We start from the raw sequence: 21,776 nt of genomic DNA, 5'->3' as shown, positions 1-21,776 counted from the left end.
AGTGGGTTTTAAGATCAGATTTACCCACATGCTCGAACAATAGACCATAATGCAGTTGAACTGAGCAAAGACAGTCGACAACATGATAAAGAATTTAAAAGATAGCTTTTAGCGGCGGCCATGTCCGAGGGTAACGAGTTTCTTATCGAGATAGCGCGATTACACATGCATGCAAACAAATCGTATATTCGATATACACGTTTGTACATACTAGATCAGACAGCGTAGACGGTGTTTACAAAATACTACATTGTAGTTGCAATTTCATTCCGTAACGAAATGCAAACTCAGTTAATACTGCATTAACATACTTTATACCGTGGTGTGAGCTTCGATTCAGGAACCAAAATTTTACTTTACTAGAAGGAACGAAAGGCCAAGTAACACAGGCAACGATTTTCGTGCGATTTGGCGTACAGCAAATATGTGTTGCCATATTAACAAGATGCCTATACTGGCATAAACGCGTGATGCTGTAGCTGATTCATTTATTCCAACTGTATGCTTCGCAGATTTATAAAACTATCCTTGCTAATGGAAAAGTTTGAGTCACGAAGATCGCGTTACGTTGTTTCCCTTGTGTTACGTTACATAGGGTTTCACCGGAAATTTCGGTAATTCCATTACGATAACGTAAGCTGCTCAATGACCTAGCTCTCTTCATTTTCCCATCGTGGTCTAAGACTGTCAAGCAAAGCTCGATTCCTTCGCCAGGAACTCTCCAATGTTCACCGTTTTAAATGTCGAGTGCTTCTTAGAAGTTATTCTTTCGATTTACCGTTTCAAAATGGTGAAATTTCCGTTTGAAAACGGCACACTTGAGTCCACAACATGTTAACAATATGGCGCCAAAATTTAATCCGAGATTAATGAATAAATCAAATGATGCTTTGATGTCACACACGTAGGGGTGAGTGAATCCTCCCTCGCGATATAAGCGACAAGAATGGATTTTGATTGGCCTGCTTTTGTTTAAGACAATCAGAAAAATACATCCCGAGTAGGAGAGGGGAGAGTTTAATGAATAAATTAATGTACAGATTTGTGGCTACGACGAAGGAAAAAAAAAACGAGATGCCTATACTGGCATTTACGCGAGATGCTGACAGTGGCTAATGTGGCTAATTCATTTATTCCAACTGTATGCTTCGCAGATTTATAAAACTATCCTTGCTAATGGAATAGTTTGAGTCACGACGATCGCGTTACGTTGTTTCCCTTGTGTTACGCTACTCGTGGTTTCAAGGGAAATTGCGCAAATTCCATTACGATAATGTAAGTGACCTCTTTTCAGTCTGCCATCGTGGTCTAAGACTGTCAAACTGTTCTGCACTTCGTTGACAGCTGTTTATAATTTTAGCCTTTTTTATTATTGTTTTTTCTTAGCGTGTGATAAGACCTGTCACGCGAGATTCCCGACATTTTTATCATATTAAGCCAATTATATTATAGCTCGCTTGTGGACTAGCGTGATCAAACAATCTAACGAAGAGAGAGAGAAAGAATCCTGTTATCGAAAACAGCGTGTTCGTGACTTTTACAAGGAAAAATAACCTGTCTTAAGCGGGATTACGCCTTACAGAATTGTAAGTATATCAACAATATTATAGAGAAAGTTTGCTGTTGAAGTTTCGTTTTCGAGTAGAACTGATTTTTGAAGAATGATAGTTAGTCGGCTCTCATGTATCATTTACTTTCAGTTGACTAGCTAGCTTGCGCAAAGTGAAAATTGCGCATCAAACTAGTTCAAAACAACTGGTAGATCCTGTGGACATTATTTTGCTGGTGTATCTTCAAACCGAGTAGCACGCTAGCCCGCGGTGCGAAACACAAACAAAGCACGATTCCTTCGCCAGGAACTCTCGAAGATGCTGTGGCTGATTCATTTATTCCAACTGTATGCCTCGCCGATTGATAAAACTATTATTGCTAATGGAATATTTAGAGTCACGAAAATCGCGTTATGTTGTTTCCGTTGTGTTACGCTACTGAGGATCTCACCGGAAATTTCAGGAATTCCATTACGATAACGTAAGCTTCTCGATGACCTCTTTTCTGTCCCCTATCGTGGTTCGGGACTGTCAAACAAAGCACGATTCCCTCTCCAGGAACTCTCCAATTTCCACCGTTTTAGATGTCGAGTGCTTCTTAGAAGTTATTCTTTCGATTTACCGCTTCAAAATGGTGAAATTTCCGTTTGAAAAAGGCACACTTGAGTCCACAACATGTTAACAATATGGCGCCACAAGTTTAATACGTTTTTACCAAAAATATATCAAATGATGCGTTGACGTCACACAGGTAGGGGTGAGTGGGTCCCCTCCCTCGCGATATAAGCGACAAGAATGGATTTTGATTGGCCTGCTGTTTTTAAAGACAATCAGAACAATACATCCCGAGTAGGAGAGGGGAGGGTTTAATGAATAAATTAATGTACAGATTTGTGGCTACGAGGAAGAAAACAAAATGTGATGCCTGCTATACTGGCATTACGCGTAATGCTGGGGCTGATTCATTTATTCCAGCTGTATGCTTCGCAGATTTATAAAACTATCCTTGCTAATGGAATAGTTTGAGTCACGAAGATCGCGTTACGTTGTTTCCCTTGTGTTACGCGACTCAGACTTTCCCCGGAAATGTGGGAAATTCCATTACGATAACGTAAGCTTCTCAATGACCTCTTTTCAGTCTCAGTCTCAACACGGATTTTCCAACGTTTCTCAATTCCATGATGCAGTTGTTGTTTGAGTTCAACTAAAAACTTAACATCGCTTTGCTGGAGTCGTTTTTGAGTATTTAGCTGGTTCATTTAGACCCATAAAGACCCATAATTACACATTTTTAAACTCATTAAAATCGGCAAAGAGACCAGTATTGTGCCACCAGCACAAACACAAACACAAAATTAACTTTGCAGTGTATGTTTAAGTGTTTAAGTGACGTCATGAATTGCCAACTGAGTGTTTATGGCCCTAAGGAAACGGGAAACCACAGGAAGCATAGGAAAAAAACCTCACTGAAAATTTAAATAACAATATCTTAAAATAATGGATGTGTTCAGGGTTTAGCGTCACTTGTTACATTAGCATAAACTGAAACATAGCGTGCAAGAGCGAGTTAGAGCTTGTCAGGACATAAGCAAACCAGAAAAGTTCAGTACAAATATTGTTGATGTTTTTAATGAAGCGAAGCAAGAGTCAGCTGGGATTATGGTACGTTTAAGTGCGTGACGCTTATCACTGTCGTGTTTAGGTTTGTGGATTGGCTTACTGGCTCGCAATCACATCTATTTTACTCTGAAGGACATATAAAACTGTAAATTTCAGCTCCTTCTTTGTGGATGAAAGAAAATTATTGAAGATGTCCCTTACTGCATGTCACAAGCTGAAGAACGTAATCATCATACAGAACGCAATAGTAAAATTTTCAGTTTCTGATGACACGACTTGGTTATGGGCGGGTATGTGCCACACAGGCTTTGAAATTTAAACTCTGCTGAGCGAGGGGTTTGTATGAAAACGATACCTCATTGAAGGATTCTAACAATATCATTCATGTACAAAAAAACTAAACCTCCTTCAAACAAACCAAAACAATCTCAAATGGCAAAAACCGTTCTCCAATGTGAGCTGTAGCAAATGAAGTGACACACTGACTGCAACAACTGACATTACTTTTTGCTTTTTCCTATAACTTGTGTAGTTTTAAGATTCACCCTAACATTCAGTAAACAAAATGTGATAAACGACAGTAGCCATGTTCTAAAAACTACATTTTAAGTGGACAAATCACCAAGTTTCATTACTAAACTAGGGAAGTCAAATGATGTCCTCCCTTCCTTGTTACTCACTGTATGTAAATTAACTTTAATTTTTACTTTTGCTATGGGAACAATAAAGAGTCCTTGTTGTTGTTCTTTACGCGGGATGCCCTGGGGTAGACCGAGTTGAGGTTTTCGTCGAGTTTCTTTTTTCTTCATCGCAGTCACAAATTGACATATTAATTTATTCATTAAACCTGGATTAGACCCTCTTTTTCCCTAGAAGGGATATTTTTGACCAATTGTCGTAAGCAAAGACTGACTAATCAGAATCCATTGTCTGCAGGTGTTATTGGGGCTTAGAAAAGTACGCTTTTGTCCCGGATCCTGTTCCACTTGAAATGATGGCTGTGTTTGTTTACGAGTACATTTTAAAAACTCCAATATGCCGTTTTCAGAAAAAGAAACAAACCTTATTTAAACGGTAAATTGATAGAATGACTTACAAGGAGTACTCGATGTTTTTTTTTCTGATTCTAACTTAAACATGTTATTTTAATGTCCTGCACCTTGTAAAGTTCGAAAAATAACCGGACTTGATTGTTACTTTCGATTTATAGCAGCCGCTTTTGGAATGGTTCAGCTACCAAAGCAGTTTATACAATACTGTCTCATAACAATACACAGCTTGTGTACTGTTTAACCCTTTAAGCCCTTTAACAGTGATCAGCATCAAATTTCTCCTTAAAATGTCAATACCTATTCAACCCCTGAAATCATGAGAAATAAGGATATCACCCAAGATGAATTTTTTTTTGATATTTTAATAGCTTCTCCTCAGTAGGTTTATAAGAAAAGTATGGAGACAAGATAAGAAAATTTGTTCTTTGATATTAGGGGTCACCCAAGGCGATTTTTCTTGATATTTTGATAACTTCTCCCGAGTACTTTTATATAAGATAAGTACGGGGGACAAGACAAGATAATTTGTTCTTTCATAATAGGGGTTAAAGGGTTAAGACTTGTTATGACTTCAGGAGTTGAATAGGTATTGAAATGATTTGATGCTGATCAACAACTATTAGGGAAATGAGCTAAGTTGACAAACATCATTTCGAGAAACATTAAATTAAATTAAATTAAATTAAATTTCATCATAAACCACAGGGTGTCGCTATTTTCGAGAGGTGATTACTTTGGGAACGTAACGATGTTTTAGTTATTTAGGGCCTGGGTAAGAGATTTTGGAAACAAAACGAGACCTCCATGATAATCTGGCCACAGAAACTCCCGTGGTAAGCAAAAGATGAAATTAACGTATTCTTCCGTGAACTCCCTTTCCAGCTCTTCTTAAAGTCACACCATCAAAGCCTCCTCGAAAGATATCGCCCAAGCCTGTGACACAACTTACCATGCCAGTGGGAATTGTAATGCGGCGAAAGTCAATGATCAGTGTTTTGCTGCTGATTGGAGTTATCTTTACCATCATAATTACAGTAATGGTGAACAAGGACTTGTATCTGAAATGTAATACGAATACCAAGTATCTGCAAAACCAGGAGGCCTCACAGAAGGGTCTCGTCAACAAAAACGATGAATCACTTTCTTTAAAACTGACAACACTGACTCCATCGCCAACCAAAGAAGCAGTTCTCCCACACAAGACATATTTAATATCTCGAACACGATGTACCCAAGAGATATTTCTCTTGATTATGGTGTTTACCAGCCCTGCTTACTTTGATAGAAGATCAGTCATTCGTAAAACATGGGCAACTGATCCATCCATGAAGACGAGATGGAAGACCGTGTTTCTTCTCGGTCAGGCGCCAGATGACAGCGTACAGAATGAATACTTGGAAGCTGAGGGAATGATGCACAGAGATCTAATACGAGGCGCTCAAAAAGATGAGTATAATAATCTTACCTTGAAGACGCAGATGGGTCTAGAATGGGCATCAAAATACTGCGATTTTCAGTACTTACTCAAGGCGGATGACGATGTGTTTGTTAATCCTTACTTGCTGATGGACTATCTACGGAAGCCTGACACACCTACAACAAAACTTTACACAGGAAGTTGTTGGCACGGTGCGATACCTTATCGAACCGGAAGGTATGGAATATCTGTGGAAGAGTACAACAGAACTACATATCCGGACTTCTGCCCCGGTCCAGCATATGTGTTATCATCAGACATGGTCCACAAGTTAGTGGAAATGTTTGATGTCAGGAAGAAGCATTTCAAACTGGAAGATGTTTACATTGGCCTGCTGGTAGAAAAAATGGGTGATGTTAAAGTAAGGCCACATCCATCTTTTCACCCTTATACAACGGAATGCAAACTCTCCCCACATACTTTTACTCAGCATAGAGCCTCGGTTCAATGCATGGGGGAACTGTTTAACATAGCATTGAAGGAAAGAGTAGAGCACGAGCTTGCACAACTCAGGAGCTCCAGAATGACAAAAACTGGAAGCAACAATACTGAACATTAGTACATGACTCGATACAGGGTTTGGGCATTTTAGATAAAACAGCGTCTTCTGTGTGATTACGTAAAATAAGCACTTTCACTAAAAAGTTAACTGTTGCCTTCCATTCGTGAAATGGTTACAAAATTTTTCGTAAAACGGATGACCAAGCTGCACCGACCTCAATTATTGAGTAAGGTAGATTGATGTAAATAGCTCTGTTTGTTATCGCTTGTTGCAGTTTAAATCAAGAGATTTTGAGCAAAACCCTCAGAGAGTCCAACATCACTGAATTTGGCTACCGATTTAACATGTAACGACTGGGGGGGGGGGGGGATACAGTGCGGTTTACACCAAGCTATGGTGTTTTAAATAATGCCAATGCGTCGTTACTGTTTGTGGATTGGGGGACTCGGCATATCAGTTAGCGATGAAAAACACAAAGAGACTGTTTTCGAGCAAGAAGTAGAATTTTATCAGCATTTGGATAAAATTATTATTTACCTTCTGATCGGTTGTCTTGTGTCTTTGATTTTCACTTCTCTGCATTAAAATCCGTTGGCCACCAATTCTCGAGAGTTTGGGAAAAGGAATATAGGTAGAAAAAGAAGTGGAAATCAAAGATAAAATTCTGGTTTTTGCTCGAAGCAAGTCTACTCGAGTAGTCGAACCCTGTGCTTCCCCTTGTTCATGATTTTAGCACGTAACAGAGCACGTGTTTCTTGCAGTTTGTCATCGAATTCTTCTCGGTTAAGTTGTTTTTGTATAGTAGTATATTCAATTAGAAACTCAAATGATGACGATCAGAGAATTTTGTTAATGGAAAAAGTGAAACATTTTGGAAGTAAATTACGTGTGAACATCAAAAGCTGTTGCTTGCAATTTTTGGTTCCTTGTTATTGTTAATTCTGCAATTACTAGAGCAGGAATGGCCTGCGTCATCAATCGGATGTTGATAGATAGATTGATAGATAGTTGCTTTATTGATAGAGAGTTTATTAAATAAATACATTAAAGCCCAAAGGCTGAACTGCGTATTTACAACACATATTATTTACAAAAACTAAAGAAACTAATAAAAATTATCATAACAATCTATTCTGTAAACTCGTTATAGATGAAGCTAAATGGATAAAAGGGAAAATGCATACAACATCTTTTAAACCAAATCACAATATTATTTAGTAATTGATAAAACGTTCTTCTAGCATGAGAACATAATAAATGTATTTCTAAAACGATTTGTACGCCACTTGGGAATTGAAAAGCGCCTATAGAGCGTTTTCATTCACGTGACTACCGGCCATATTGGTTTACTGAAACAAAAGAAAGTATTTGCATAAAAATAGAGTTCAATTCCCAGAGGTTTAGTTTGTAATATAATAATAATAATAATAATAATAATAATAATAATAATAATAATAATAATAATAATAATAACAATAATAATAATAATGAAAATAATAATAATAATAATAACAATCTTTATACAGGAAGCCCACATCACGAAAGTGATATTCAGTGGGGCCCTGTAGATTGAGAAATGATTTAAAAATTACAATTATTTTAAAAATTACAATTATTTAAAAGTAGAAAATACAAAGCCAGCGATAAGAAATAAAAATTAGAAATAAGAATAAAAAACTAGCTAAAAACACGCTCTTTGATACGTTGCTTAAAAATCAAAAAAGAATTTATGTCTTTGAAAGACTGTTTTAAAAGGTTCCATTCCTTAATACCCTGGTAAAGGAGTGTCTTCTTTCCGTAGTTTGTTCGTACTCGTGGAAGACGGAAATCATTCTTTCCCTGGGAATTATAGTCTATGCTTTTTGTCAGAAATAATCGAGGTAAAAGTACTGTTGTTGTTATTGTTGTTGTTACTTTCATTGTAAGAAATAACAGTTGGTATACCTGTTATCAGTACCACAAAGCACTCATCTTTACAGGTACGCCTTATTTGGTTTGGATAAAACAAACCGAAACAATTGAAAGACGTACTTTAACAGCAAAATCCGCTTTTGAAAAAGTTTTACGGAGAAAAGTATTTAAAGATAAATGGTTGACACCAGAAACTAAAATTGGAATCCACAGTGGAATCGGACAGTGGAATCCTGAATCCACTGCATAGAATCCGGAATCCAAGACTTTCTCGGATTACCGTACATGGGTCCGCTCAATCTGGACGACGGCATTCATTTGCGGCATGAGTATTTGAATTTAGCTCTAAAGGACAAGACTTAATTTATTATCATTATCATTATCATTATCATTATCATTATCATTATCATTATCATTATCATTATCATTATCATTATCATTATCATTATCATTATCATTATCATAATCATTATCATTATCATTATCATTATCATTATCATTATCATTATCATTATCATTATCATTATCATTATTATTATTATTATTATTATTATTATTATTATTATTATTATTATTATTTATAGCTCAAAACGTTATCACTGGGGGGCTCATCGTTATTAGTTTGCATGTTCAAAAATCTCTTTTCAGTGAAATGGAGCCTGTTTCATGGTGTTTCTCTTGTAAAATGTTCTTTTTTAAGCCTATCTATATTTGAAACGAAATATTCCAACACTCCTCGAGGCAAGACACTCACCTCGCCACTTACCCCGACCCCTCCCCCCCCCCCCCCCCCACACCGCAAAGAAAATAAATAAATTAATTAATTAAATAAACCTTTAAAATATAGCCAAGAAAGTAAGTGGAACCTAGTTATACCGATGGATTCCCGAGTTTTCGAACCTCTTAGGGAAACGAAAATTGTCAGTGGAACCAAAAACTGCTTCGAATAATAGGAAGTTAAAAAAAATAGTGGATTGGGAAACATCGGGATTCCACTGTAATGACATTATAATTAAACAGTGAACAAGCTTTAACAGTGTCAAAAAAAAAAAGAATGTGTCAAACTGCTGATCACCGTGTTCTGAAGAGAAAATAGAGAATATGTGACTTCCATTAGTGTAATCTCTATATTTTTTTTCTCTTTTTCACATGATGTATTGATGTTATCTGAACCTTGATTCGGTCGAAGGAATAAATCGTTTTACAATCAACACGCGTCTTCGACGGTATTTTTCAGCGAAATTTGCACTTCTTTTTGTTCCAAGCGACAGATATGCATCCCACTGAAAAAAATAAAAAAATAAATAAATAAATAATAATAATAATAATGACAATGATGATGACAATGACAACGACAATGACAATGACAATGACAATGACAATGACAATGACAATGACAATGACAATGACAATAACAATAACAATAACAACTAGACGCATACGCATAACTGCGTGTACTCGGGCTTCTCTTATGGAAATGAGCTTGGTTGGCATGAAAAAATATACGTCACGTTAGTGTCCCAATTTGCCTAGCAACACAGACAATGAAACCGTTAAAGAAACGGTTTTCTTCCGATGTTGTTGTGCCCTTTTTGGTGGTCAAGCTTTTGGCGATTAGTATCGACGGTAGATGTATTTTACATACAAGATGAACGTAATTTGAACCATCAGCTTGAAAATAATAGGGAAATCGAGCTGAGAGAAGGTTTGTGTTACATCTCACTTCGCATGAGTTTGCTTGCCTGCTGTCAGTTTAGTGTGGTTCTACCATGGATTTAGCGTATATTCAAGCTTGCAATCCTTGAGATTCCACTGAAGACAGATGGCTTCGCCTCACTTGATCAACTGTGTAAACACTCGAGCTCGGCCCTCAAGCTCTGTAAACAGATCATGTGCTCCGCTGACCTTTTCTGGTCTTGCGCACGCGCAGAAGACGTCGGAGGGCGATTTGCGACTGGAGAATAAACTCGTGCCCATTTAAATGCTCGGACTTTCCTTTGGAAGCCGGAGTAATAATAATAATAATAATAATAATAATAATAATAGCGATGTGAAGCAGTTCATTGTAATTACTGATGTGCTTGGCGGGTAGTCGGTGGAACTTGCGGTGAGAGATAATGAAAGAGCTTGTCGGACAGGGATCCAGATCGTTGCTGAGGCGGATGCAGAAAGTGATTCTGCCGTCACACAATTTGAATATTGTTTGCACTTTTAAATTTCTGATGTGATTTTAGGACCGTTATGAGGACGTTCATAGTGATAGTCGTTGCAGCGCTTGTTTTAGCAGTTAGTCGATTTTAGGGACATTCGGATTTAGAAGCAATTTTCACTTTTTTCTTTCTTTTTTTTTTTTGGCTCTATTGATGATACTGAGTTGCATCGGTTTTAAACAGGAGTCATAGGTTACGTTCGCGCCCTATGTACGTTTTTAAGGACATAGCATCCAAACGTTTGCTATAATAATAACACTAAACTACCGTATTTCCTCGAATAATGGCCGTCCCTCGATTAATCGCCTCCCTCGAACAATCACCCCCCTTGGACGAAAATGCTTAAAATAATCGCCCCCCCTCCCCCCCCCCCTCGTCATTTTGTCTTTCTTTCATGCCCTCCCTCTTAGGGTAAAAATCTGACATCTTGGGTAACAAACAAGCTTTCATTTAATTGCACACAACTGAATGGTTACAAAAGCACCGGGGGTTTTTTTCTACAGTTTTTTCCATGGTAATGTTCATGTTTTTAAAAGTAATCAGTGATGATTCAGGCTCTGACCTAGTCTCCCTCGCAGCCGTTTTTAGTGTCGCCACGCAACGTGGGAGGAGCGTTGCGTGACGACACTAAAAACGGCTGCGAGGGAGACCCGAAGACATTGACATTGAACATTGATTAATCAACGAAACAAATTTGAAACACTTAAAAGGCCCATGTTCGGTTTATTTTTTTCATGTAATTATTATTATTATTATTATTTTTATTTAATCACTGTATAATAAAACAAAATATTTAGGGCAGGACCTCCTGTGAGAAACATTTGAAATAATCGCCTCCCTCGAAGAATCGCTTCCCTATAATCGCCCCCTTTCGGTGCGAAAAAAGAAATAATCGCCCCCGACTATTATTCGAGGAAATACGGTATAACACGTTTCCGCACATGCATGAAATTAAAACTTTCGTTGGCATAGCTCGTATGAAATAAATATTTTGCAAATGTATCTACATGCAGCGTGATATGGTTTTTCATGTTTTTAATACACTTGGCTTGCATGACTCGCAAGGTGGCTTGCGTGACTCACGTGACTCGCACATTGATTGGGTCAGCCTCACGGAAATAAACCTCACAGTGACGTCAGCACTTCTGCCTGTTGGTTTGACTCTAAATACTGTACATGTAGCGATTGGTAAAACGTCTTCTGGTTTATCATTGCCACCAGAGTCTTCAATCGCCTTCAAAGCTCACTGGAGGTACTGGATTCTCTACAGGTAAGTTGATTGCGACTCGCTAAATACTTTTTCAAACACAACCGATCATGAAAAAGAACTCACTAGCGACATAACAGTGGTGATATATAAATGCGTCTGCACGCAATATAATAACAAAGACAAACAGACTGGAGCTTGCTGTCTTTCCTCCCTGAAGCAAAAAGGATGCGATAGGAGATGATGAGAGTCTTATCCTTTCTTTGCTGGCGGGCCCGGTATAATCATTTCTCTTGCTTTTGCTTTGTACGGCTCTTTGCGAAACGAAATGAGCGCGGCCATGTTGAAAGTGAAATGCTTGAGACGGGGTGTGCTTTATTTAACCCGAACTCAGAACTCGCAATAGTCACGTTTCAAATTTTACATTAAAAACATCCAGGAAGATCTACTTTGTAGAAAATTTCAAAGGTTTCTGGCCGCCAAACTAGATCATATTTGTTACCATCGGCTTTGAAACGGCAGTGATGAAGCTTTATACAGTAAGCTTACTGAGTCAAAATGGGTTCCGTCGCCACGCGCCGAAATACGCTGTAAAGCTGTTGCATAAAATTCAGTAGAACAATGTTTCTGTAGGACTGAAAACTGAGTACATTTAATTTACAGCTGAATTTAGCTTTACTGAAGTATTTAATGTCCAGATCTTCCCGCTTCTCGGTGGCTTCTGTCGGTGTTAAGTTAAGATTTACCCACATGCTCGAACAATAGACCATTTGTAATGCATTGAACTGAACAAATACAGTCGACAACACATGTGATAAGGACTAATTATTACCATAAACAGACTCAGCAGATGGGGTAAACGGATGTTATTTAAATGTGATACAGAAATATGTCATTTTTATGCAGTATTTTATTGTGTTTAAAATGCGATGCATCATCAATATTGCCGGTTTTCACTGTCGATTTTTGCCACGCCATTGAAAAAAAATCCATTGAAAAAAAATTCTAAATTTTAATTCTAGAAATTGTTGACGCCACGTGAAAACCAAGATATAACATGTACAAAGCTACTGTAAGCTGATACTCGGCAGTTAAGTATCGTTTACGCTTTTCATTGTGAACTGTAAGTCATAGAAATACGGTAGTGTATACCGTAGAAGAGTAGAGGACAATTTATTGTACAGCATTTTTACACAATGTTGCGTATATTATACCATTAAGTTACAATTTGGCACTGAACTTTGTTTAAAGTATTGATCGCTTGAGAGTGTTAATTGTTCTATTGTTTCCTTGAATGAAATGTTTTTGTATGATACGCCATTAAAATTGATATTAGACCACACCCAGTGAGTATTTTTAGTGATCCTGTATTAAGCGGCCACCTGTATTTTATAAGCGGCCAGTTTCTCAAGTCCCGCGGGTGGCCGTTATAAACAGGTTCGACTGTACTACTGAAGAGACAACACCTTAAACCCGGGTGAGGTGGGTGGGTGGGTGAGTTGCTCTTGCTTTCACAAAGATCACACAGGAATGAATGATCTTTGACACGCACGACATCTTAAGGTCTTATCTGAATACACGCATGACAGAGATATCAAACAATGAACCCCTTTAAACAAATCAACAACAAAAACTCTCTTAAAAGATAGCTTGCAGCGGCGGCCATGTCCGAGAATGACGAGTTTCTTATCGCGATAGCGCGATTATACCTACATGAAAACATATCGTATATTCGATATACACTTTGTACATATTCTAGTGTACTAGACGGCGTTTACAAAATACTAGTTGCAATTTCATTTCGTAACGAATTGAAAACTCAGTTAATACTGCGTTTACATACTTTATATCGTGGTGTGAGCTTCGATTCAAGAACCAAAATTTTACTTTACTAGAAGGAACGAAAGGCCAATTAACACAGACAACGATTTTCGTGCGATTTGGCGTACAACAAATATCATTGTTGCAATATTAATTGATAACAGTCAAGTGGGATTGTGCGTATTCTTTGCGGCCAACACTGATTTTCCGACGTTTCTCCATTCCATGATGCAGTTCTTGTTTGAGTTCAAGTAAAAACTTAACATCGCTTTACTAGAGTCGTTTTTGAGTATTTAGCGAGTTCATTTAGACCCATAATTGCACATGCCGAAATACAAATCTATTCCACATTCAAACTCATTAAAATTGGCAAAAAGACCAGTATTGTGCCACCAGCACAAACACAAAATTAACTTTGCAGTGTATGTTTAAGTGTTTAAGTGAAGTAATGAATTGCCAACTGAGTGTTTATGGCCCTAAAGAAACGGGAAAACACACGAAGCAAAGGAAAAAAAACCTCACTGAAAATTTAAATAACAATATCTTAAAGCAATGGATGTTTTCAGGGTTTAGCATCACTTGTCACATTAGCATAAACTGAAACATAGCGTGCAAGAGCTATTTTTAGAGTGTGTAAGTGAACTAAAATATCAAATTTGAAGTAATTATAGCTTGCACCGTCAGGACATAAGCCAACCAGAAAAGTTCAGTACAAATATTGTTGATGTTTTTGATGAAGCGAAGCATCAGTCAGCTGGGATTTTGGTACGTTTAAGTGCGTGACGCTTATCATTGTCATGTTAAAATTGGTGGATTGGCTTACTGGCTCGCAATCACATCTATTTCACTCTGAAGGACACTTAAAACTGTAAATTGCAGCTCCTGTAAACTGTAAATTGAAGATGGCCCTTACTGCATGTCACAAGCTGAAGAACGTAATCATCATACAGAACGCAACAGTAGAATTTTCAGTTTCTGATCAGACTCCAAGGGGTGGGGGTGGGGGTGGGGGGCTACACGACTTGGTTATGGGTGGGTATGTGCCACACAGGCTTTGAAATTTAAAAATTGTTGAGCGAGGAGTTTGTACGAAAACGATACCTCATTGAAGGATTCTAACAATATTATTCATGTACAAAAAAACTAAACCTCCTTCAAGCAAACCAAAACAATCTCAAATGGCAAAAACCATTCTGCAATGTGAGCTGTAGCAAATGAAGTGACACACTGACTGCAACAACTGACATTACTTTTTGCTTCTACCTATAACTTGTGTAGTTTTGAGATTCACCCTAACATTCAGTAAACAAGATGTGACAATGACAGTAGCCATGTTCTCAAAACTACATTTTAAATAGAAAAATCACCAAGTTTCATTACCAAACTAGGGAAGTCAAATAATGTCCTTCCTTCCTTGTTACTCACTTTATAACATAGCGCGCGCGCATCCTAATCTAATTTCTATTGGCGTCATCATGGTATATTTCTCAACATACGCACGGCCGTGCGTCCATCCGATGACGTGTGCAAGTTAGATGAAGGAGAAGCATGCGCGCGCTGTGTTATAAAAAACGTTTTACAGAGAGACAGCACCATAAAAAATGTATATTTATCAGAGCTTGTCAAAGTGAATGAAACGTTGAGATTAAACCAATATGAAAAACCACTTTTTTTGTTGTTGTTCAGAGTTTTTGTTATTAATCAGGAACAAAACCTGTTTTAATTTCCAGAAATCGTTTACTTTATTTTCACTATGTTATAAAAGAATTGGTTCATGCTTTTAGCTGTGCGTATATCGAGTTATGGATGCACTTGGGAAGTTTGGAGAGCACTCAAGAAGCTAGAGTTGCTCTCGGCTACGCCTCGAGCAACTCTTACGCTTCTCTCGTGCTCTCCAAACTTCCCGCGTGCATCCATAACTCGATATGCGCACGCTAAGCATGACCCAATTCTTAAGTATAACACACTTTACTAATCCTTGATTATTGATCATTGGCATTTTTAGCTTCTTACTTATTTCAGGGAGTTGGTACCCTTTAATTAATTAATTTATTTATTTATTACGCGGGATGCCCTGAGGGAGCAAACCGTGTCTAAAAACGGGACGATTTCTTTTTCTTCGTCGTAGCCACAAATCGGTACATTAATTTATTCATTAAACTCTCCCCTCTCCTACTCGGGATGTATTGTTCTGATTGTCTTCAACAAAAGCAGGCCAATCAAAATCCATTCTTGTCGCGTATATCGCGAGAGAGGGGACCCACTCACCCCTACTTGTGTGACGTCAAAGCATCATTAGATTTATTCATTAATCTTGGATTAAATTGGTGGCGCCATATTGTTAACATGTTGTGGACTCAAGTGTGCCGTTTTAAAACGGAAAATAAACAATTTTGAAACGGTAAATCGAAAGAATAACTTCTAAGAAGCACTCAACCTTTAAAACAGTGGAAATTGGAGAATTCCTGGCGAAGGAATCGTGCTTTGTTTGACAGTCTTAGACCACGATGCGAGACTGAAAAGAGGTCATTGAGAAGCTTACGTTATCGTAATGGAATTTCAGACATTTCTGCTAATAGTCTGAGTCGCGTAACACAAGGGAAACAACGTAATCTGATCGTCGTGACTCAAACTATTCCATTAGCAAGGATAGTTTTATAAACCTGTGAAGCATATAGTTGGAATAAATGCATCTCGCGTAAATACCAGTATAGGCATCTTGTTTACTACAATTTTAACTTTTGCTATGGGAACAATAAAGTGTCCTTGTTGTTGTTCTTTACGCGGGATGCTCTGGGGCAGATTGCGTTGAGGTTTTTGCAATTCGTAGAGTTTCTTTTTTCTTCATCGCAGTCACAAATTGACATATTAATTACGCGGGATGCCCTGAAGAGGCATACCGTGTCTAAAAACGGGTCGATTTCTTTTTTTTTCCTTCGTCGTAGCCACAAATCGGTACATTAATTTATTCATTAAACTCTCCCCTCTCCTACTCGGGATATATTGTTCTGATTGTCTTCAACAAAAGCAGGCCGTATATCGCGAGAGAAGGGACCCACTCACCCCTACTTGTGTGACGTCAAAGCATAATTTGATTTATTCATTAATCATGGATTAAATTGGTGGCGCCATATTGTTAACATGTTGTGGACTCAAGTGTGCCGTTTTCAAACGGAAATTTCACCATTTTGAAACGGTAAATTGAAAGAATAACCTCTATGAAGCCCTCAACATTTAAAACGGTGAAAATTGGAGAGGTCCTGGCGAAGGAATCGTGCTTTGTTTGACAGTCTTAGACCACGATGCGAGACTGAAAAGAGGTCATTGAGAAGCTTAGGTTATCGTAATGGAAATTCAGACATTTCCAGTGAAAGTCTGAGTCGCGTAACACAAGGGAAACAACGTAACGCGATCGTCGTGACTCAAACTATTCCATTAGCAAGGATAGTTTTATAAATCTGCGAAGTATACAGTTGGAATAAATGCATCTCGCGTAAATGCCAGTATAGGCATCTTGTTTATTCATTAAACCTGGATTAGACCCTCTTCTCCCCTAGAAGGGATTTTTTTTGTCCGATTGTCGTAAGCAAAGACTGACCAATCAGAATCCAATGTCTGTAGGTGTTAGTGGGGCCTAGAAAAGTACGCTTTTGTCCCAGATCGTGTTCCACTTATAAAAATCAAAATGATGGCTGTGTTTCTTTACGAGTAAACTTTGAAAACTCCAATATGCCATTTTCAGAAAAAGAAAACAAACCTTATTTAAGCGGTAAATGGATAGAGTGACTTATAGGGAGTACTCGATGTTTTTTTTTTTTTCTGATTCTAACTTAAACATGTTGTTATTTTAATGTCCTGGATCTTATTAAGTTCCAAAAGTAACCGGACTTGATTATTACTTTCGATTTTGGAATAGTTTAGCTATCAAAGCAGTTTATAACAATACCCAGCTTGTGTACTGTTTAAGTCTTTAAGCCCTTTAACAGTGATCAGCATCAAATATCTCCTTGTAATGTCAATACCTATTCAACCCCTGAAGTCATGAGAATTAAAAATATCATCACCCAAGATGAATTTTTTTGATATTTTAATAACTTCTCCGCAGTACGTCATAAGAAAAGTATGGAGACAAGATAAGAGAATTTGTTCCTTGATATTAGGGGTCACCCAAGGCGAATTTCTTGATATTTTAATAACTTCTCCCGAGTACTTTTATAAGATAAGTACGGGGGACAAGACAAGAGAATTTGTTCTTTGATAATCGGGGTTAAAGGGTTAAGACTTGTTATGACTTCAGGAGTTGAATAGGTATTAATATGATTTGATGCTGATCAACCACTATGAGGGAAATGACCTAAGTTGGCAAAGATCATTTCGAGCCTCATTAAATTAAATTAAATTAAATTGAATTTCATCATAAACCACAGGGTGTCGCTATTTTCGAGAGGTGATTAGTTTGGGAACGTAACGATATTTTAGTTATTTAGGACCTTTTTTAATATATATTTAGAAACAAAACGAGACCACCATGATCATCTGGCCACTGGAACTCCCGTGGTAAGCAAAAGTTGAAATTAACGTTTTCTTTTGTGAACTTTCTTTCCAGCTCTTCTTAAGTCACACAATCAAAGCCTCCTCGAGAGATATCGCCCAAGCCTGTGACACAACTTACCATGCCAGTGGGAATTGTAACGAGGAGTAAGTCAATGATCAGTGTTTTGCTGCTAATTGGAGTTATCTTTACCATCATTATTACAGTAATGGTGAACAAGGATTTGTATCTGAAATGTAATACGAATACCAAGTATCTGCAAAACCAGGAAGCCTCACAGAAGGGTCTCGTCAGCAAAAACGATGAATCACTTTCTTTAAAACTGACAACACTGACTCCATCGCCAACCAAAGAAGAACTTCTCCCACACAAGACATATTTAATATCTCGAACACGATGTACCCAAAAGATATTTCTCTTGATTATGGTGTTTACCAGCCCTGCTTACTTTGATAGAAGATCAGTCATTCGTAAAACATGGGCAACTGATCCATCCATGAAGACGAGATGGAAGACCGTGTTTCTTCTCGGTCAGGCGTCAGATGACAGCGTACAGAATGAATACTTGGAAGCTGAGGGAGTGATGCACAGAGATCTAATACGAGGCGCTCAAAAAGATGAGTATAATAATCTTACCTTGAAGACGCAGATGGGTCTGGAATGGGCATCAAAATACTGCGATTTTCAGTACCTACTCAAGGCCGATGACGATGTGTTTGTTAATCCTTACTTCCTGATGGACTATCTACGAAAGCCTGACACACCCACAACAAAACTTTACACAGGAAGTTGTTGGCACGGTTCCCAACCTTATCGAGGAGGGAGGTATGGAGTATCTGTGGAAGACTACAACAGAACTACATATCCGGACTTCTGCCTCGGTCCAGCATATGTGTTATCATCAGACATGGTCCACAAGTTAGTGGAAATGTTTGATGTCAGTAAGAAGCATTTCAAACTGGAAGATGTTTACATTGGCCTGCTGGTAGAAAAAATGGGTGATGTTAAAATAAGGCCACATCCATCTTTTCACCGTTACACAACGGAATGCAAACTCTCCCCACATACTTTTACTCAGCATAGAGCCTCGGTTCAATGCATGGGGGAACTGTTTAACATGGCAATGAAGGAAAGAGTAGAGCACGAACTTGCACAACTCAGGAGCTCCAGAATGACAAAAACTGGAAGCAATAATACTGAACATTAGTACATGACTGGACACAGGGTTTTGGCGTTTTAGATAAAACGGCCGGTCTTCTGTGTGATTACATAAAATAAGCACTTTCACTAAAAAGTTAACTAGTGCCTTTCATTCGTGAAATGGTTACATAGCTTTTCGTAAAACGGTTGACCAAGCTGCACCGATCTCAATTATTGAGTAAGGTAGATTGATGCAAATAGCTCTGTTTGTTCTCGCTTGTTGCAGACTAAGTCTGAACTACAGGCAGAGTGAATTTACTCAAGACATTTTTCCATTGAGCAAAACACTCAGAGAGTCGGAAATCACTGAATTTGGCCACCGATTTAACATGTAACGACTTGGGGGGGGGGGGGGGGGGAATACAGTGCGATTTACACCGGGTTATGGTGTTGTAAATAATGCCAATGCGTCGTTGAGTGTTTGTGGATTGGGGGACGCGGCATATCAATTAGCGATGGGAAACACAAGGTTTGACTACTCAAGAAGACTTTTCGAGCAAAAAACAGAATTTTCTGAACATTTGAATCAAAATTATCATTTATCGTCTAAACTGTTGTCTTGGGTCTTTGATTTTCACTTCTTCTTCTGCATTAAAATCCATTTGCTACCAATTCCCGAGTGTTTGGAAAAAGGAGTATAGGTAGAAAAAGAAGTGGAAATCAAAGATAATTTTATTTAATGACGATAGAATTTTGCTTTTTTTTTCTCGAAGCAAGTCTACTCGAGTAGTCGAACCGTGTGCTTCCCCTTACTCATGATTTATCCGCAGTCTACACGACTCTTTTTTGTCTGATTGATTGGGATACAAATAAGCGGCCGCAAGAGCATGTAAAAGTTCGAATTTCCCCTTAGAGCGCATGTTTCTTGCAGTTTGTCAACGAATTCTTCTCGGTTAAGTTGTTTTTGTGTAGAATAAGTCATAAACACGTTCGTTCTTGTCCGTCAATTTTTTGTATATGCTTCATTTACACAGTTAATGTGTTCAAATTTAAACTTCTTGAGGATACAGCATCTCAGGAGTTGCACTGATGTAAAAATTTTGAACAGATACTTAATAACAAATTCGTTCCTTAATAAAATAGACTTGATAACTTCACCATTATGCACATTCTTTGAACAGAAGAACGAATCCCTCGAAAATTAACTTATTACATGCTCCCATACAACGAGCTTCTGGCTGGACTCTAATACTAATATTCTTTTGGAAATCTGGCAAAGGAAAGAAGATTTTCTATCATTAAATCATCTTTTAATTTTAGCTAAGGAATATATTTAGGAATGTGGCAAAAAAATGCACCCATCCTTCCTTCAGAATATTCACCAATAAGATCAACTGTGTTTATCGATTAAAATGGCAAATAACCAAGTCAAATAAGAACGAGTCCAGTCACAAACTTAAACAGAGAAAACATAGACTTTACGCTTTATGTACTTCATAACTTCATAACAGTGCTCTCGTTTCTCTCTCATTGACAAGCTGTAGAATACACTGTAAATAGAAAATATCTCTCGACCAATTGAAGAAATACAAAACAAAATAAAAAAAAATTGTGTTCAAATCACTGATCAGTCTGCCAAAGAACTTATTTGAACTAAGATCCGGAGACCAGAGTCCGAGCATTCCGTGTCAGGCCGATCTAAATCCAACTGATAAAAGAAGCTCGACATACTTCTTAATTTTTCCTTTATAAACGAATCAATACAGTTTTTGTAAAAAAAAAAAACAGATTTCGTTATATAAATAAACGTCAAATATTCACTGATCGGTCTGCCAAAGAACTTATTGGAATTAAGGTCCGGAGACCAGGGTCAAAGCATTCCGCATAAAGCCGATGAAAACGCGACTACTTTATTTGACGTTTTAAAAATAAACGTCAAATATTGGTATGATTAGTATTAGTATTAGTATTAGAGTATTAGTATTAGTATTAGTATTAGTATTAGTATTAGTATTAGTATTAGTATTAGTATTAGTATTAGAGTATTAGTATTATCATTAGTCTAGTATTTGAGTATTAATATTAGTATTAGAGTATTAGTATAAGTATTAGTATTAGTATTAGTATTTTTGTAATAGTATTAGTATTATAAGTATTAGTATTAGTATTAGTATTAGCATTAGTATTAGTATAACTATTAGTATTAGAGTATTAGTCTTAGAGTATTAGTATTAGTATAAGTATTAGTTTTAGTATAACTATTAGTATTAGTATAACTATTAGTATTAGACTATTAGTATTAGTATTAGTGTAATTATTAGTATAAGTATAACTATTAGTATTAGAGTATTAGTCTTAGAGTATTAGTATTAGTATTAGTATTAGTATAAGTATTAGTATTAGTATTAGCATTAGTATTAGTATTAGTATTAGTATTAGTATTAGTTTTAGTATTAGTATTAGTATTAGTATTAGTATAAGTATTAGTATTAGTTTTAGTATTAGTATTAGTATTAGTATTACTATTAGTATTAGTATAATTATTAGTATAAGTATAACTATTACTATTAGAGTATTAGTCTTAGAGTATTGGTATTAGTATTAGTATTAATATTAGTATAAGTATTAGTATTAGTATTAGTATTAGTATTAGTATTAGTATTAGTATTAGTATTAGTATAAGTATAACTATTAGTATTAGAGTATTAGTCTTAGAGTATTAGTATTAGTATTA

The 21,776-nt window shown here is 37.1% G+C and overlaps 2 protein-coding genes across 2 annotated transcripts in view; both read left to right on the top strand.

Annotated features, from left to right (window-relative positions):
• LOC146460561 (beta-1,3-galactosyltransferase 5-like) overlaps nucleotides 1-7,366 on the top strand; it is a 9,512-nt gene extending 2,146 nt beyond the window's left edge. The window contains exon 2 of the mRNA XM_085087948.1: nucleotides 5,105-7,366. Within this exon, the coding sequence (XP_084944074.1) occupies nucleotides 5,173-6,258 (1,086 nt within the window). The 5' untranslated portion in view covers nucleotides 5,105-5,172 and the 3' untranslated portion in view covers nucleotides 6,259-7,366. The remainder of the gene's footprint in view (nucleotides 1-5,104) is intronic.
• A 4,098-nt stretch (nucleotides 7,367-11,464) lies between these two features.
• On the top strand, nucleotides 11,465-20,199 carry LOC146460560 (beta-1,3-galactosyltransferase 5-like). Its single transcript, XM_085087936.1, has 2 exons — nucleotides 11,465-11,592; nucleotides 17,957-20,199. Exon 2 carries the CDS (start codon nucleotides 18,024-18,026, stop codon nucleotides 19,107-19,109), a length of 1,086 nt encoding a protein of 361 aa, XP_084944062.1. The 5' UTR covers nucleotides 11,465-11,592; nucleotides 17,957-18,023; the 3' UTR covers nucleotides 19,110-20,199.
• Nucleotides 20,200-21,776: the final 1,577 nt, after the last annotated feature.

The sequence above is a fragment of the Pavona decussata genome, unplaced genomic scaffold (assembly GCF_977016875.1).
Source record: "Pavona decussata unplaced genomic scaffold, jaPavDecu1.1 SCAFFOLD_210, whole genome shotgun sequence".
Lineage (NCBI taxonomy): Eukaryota > Metazoa > Cnidaria > Anthozoa > Scleractinia > Agariciidae > Pavona > Pavona decussata.
This window is presented reverse-complemented; position numbering and strand designations above follow the sequence as displayed.

Excerpts from the sequence above, each read along its gene's own strand:
- LOC146460560 (XM_085087936.1), top strand. The coding sequence starts at position 18,024 with ATGCCAGTGGGAATTGTAACGAGGAGTAAGTCAATGATCAGTGTTTTG.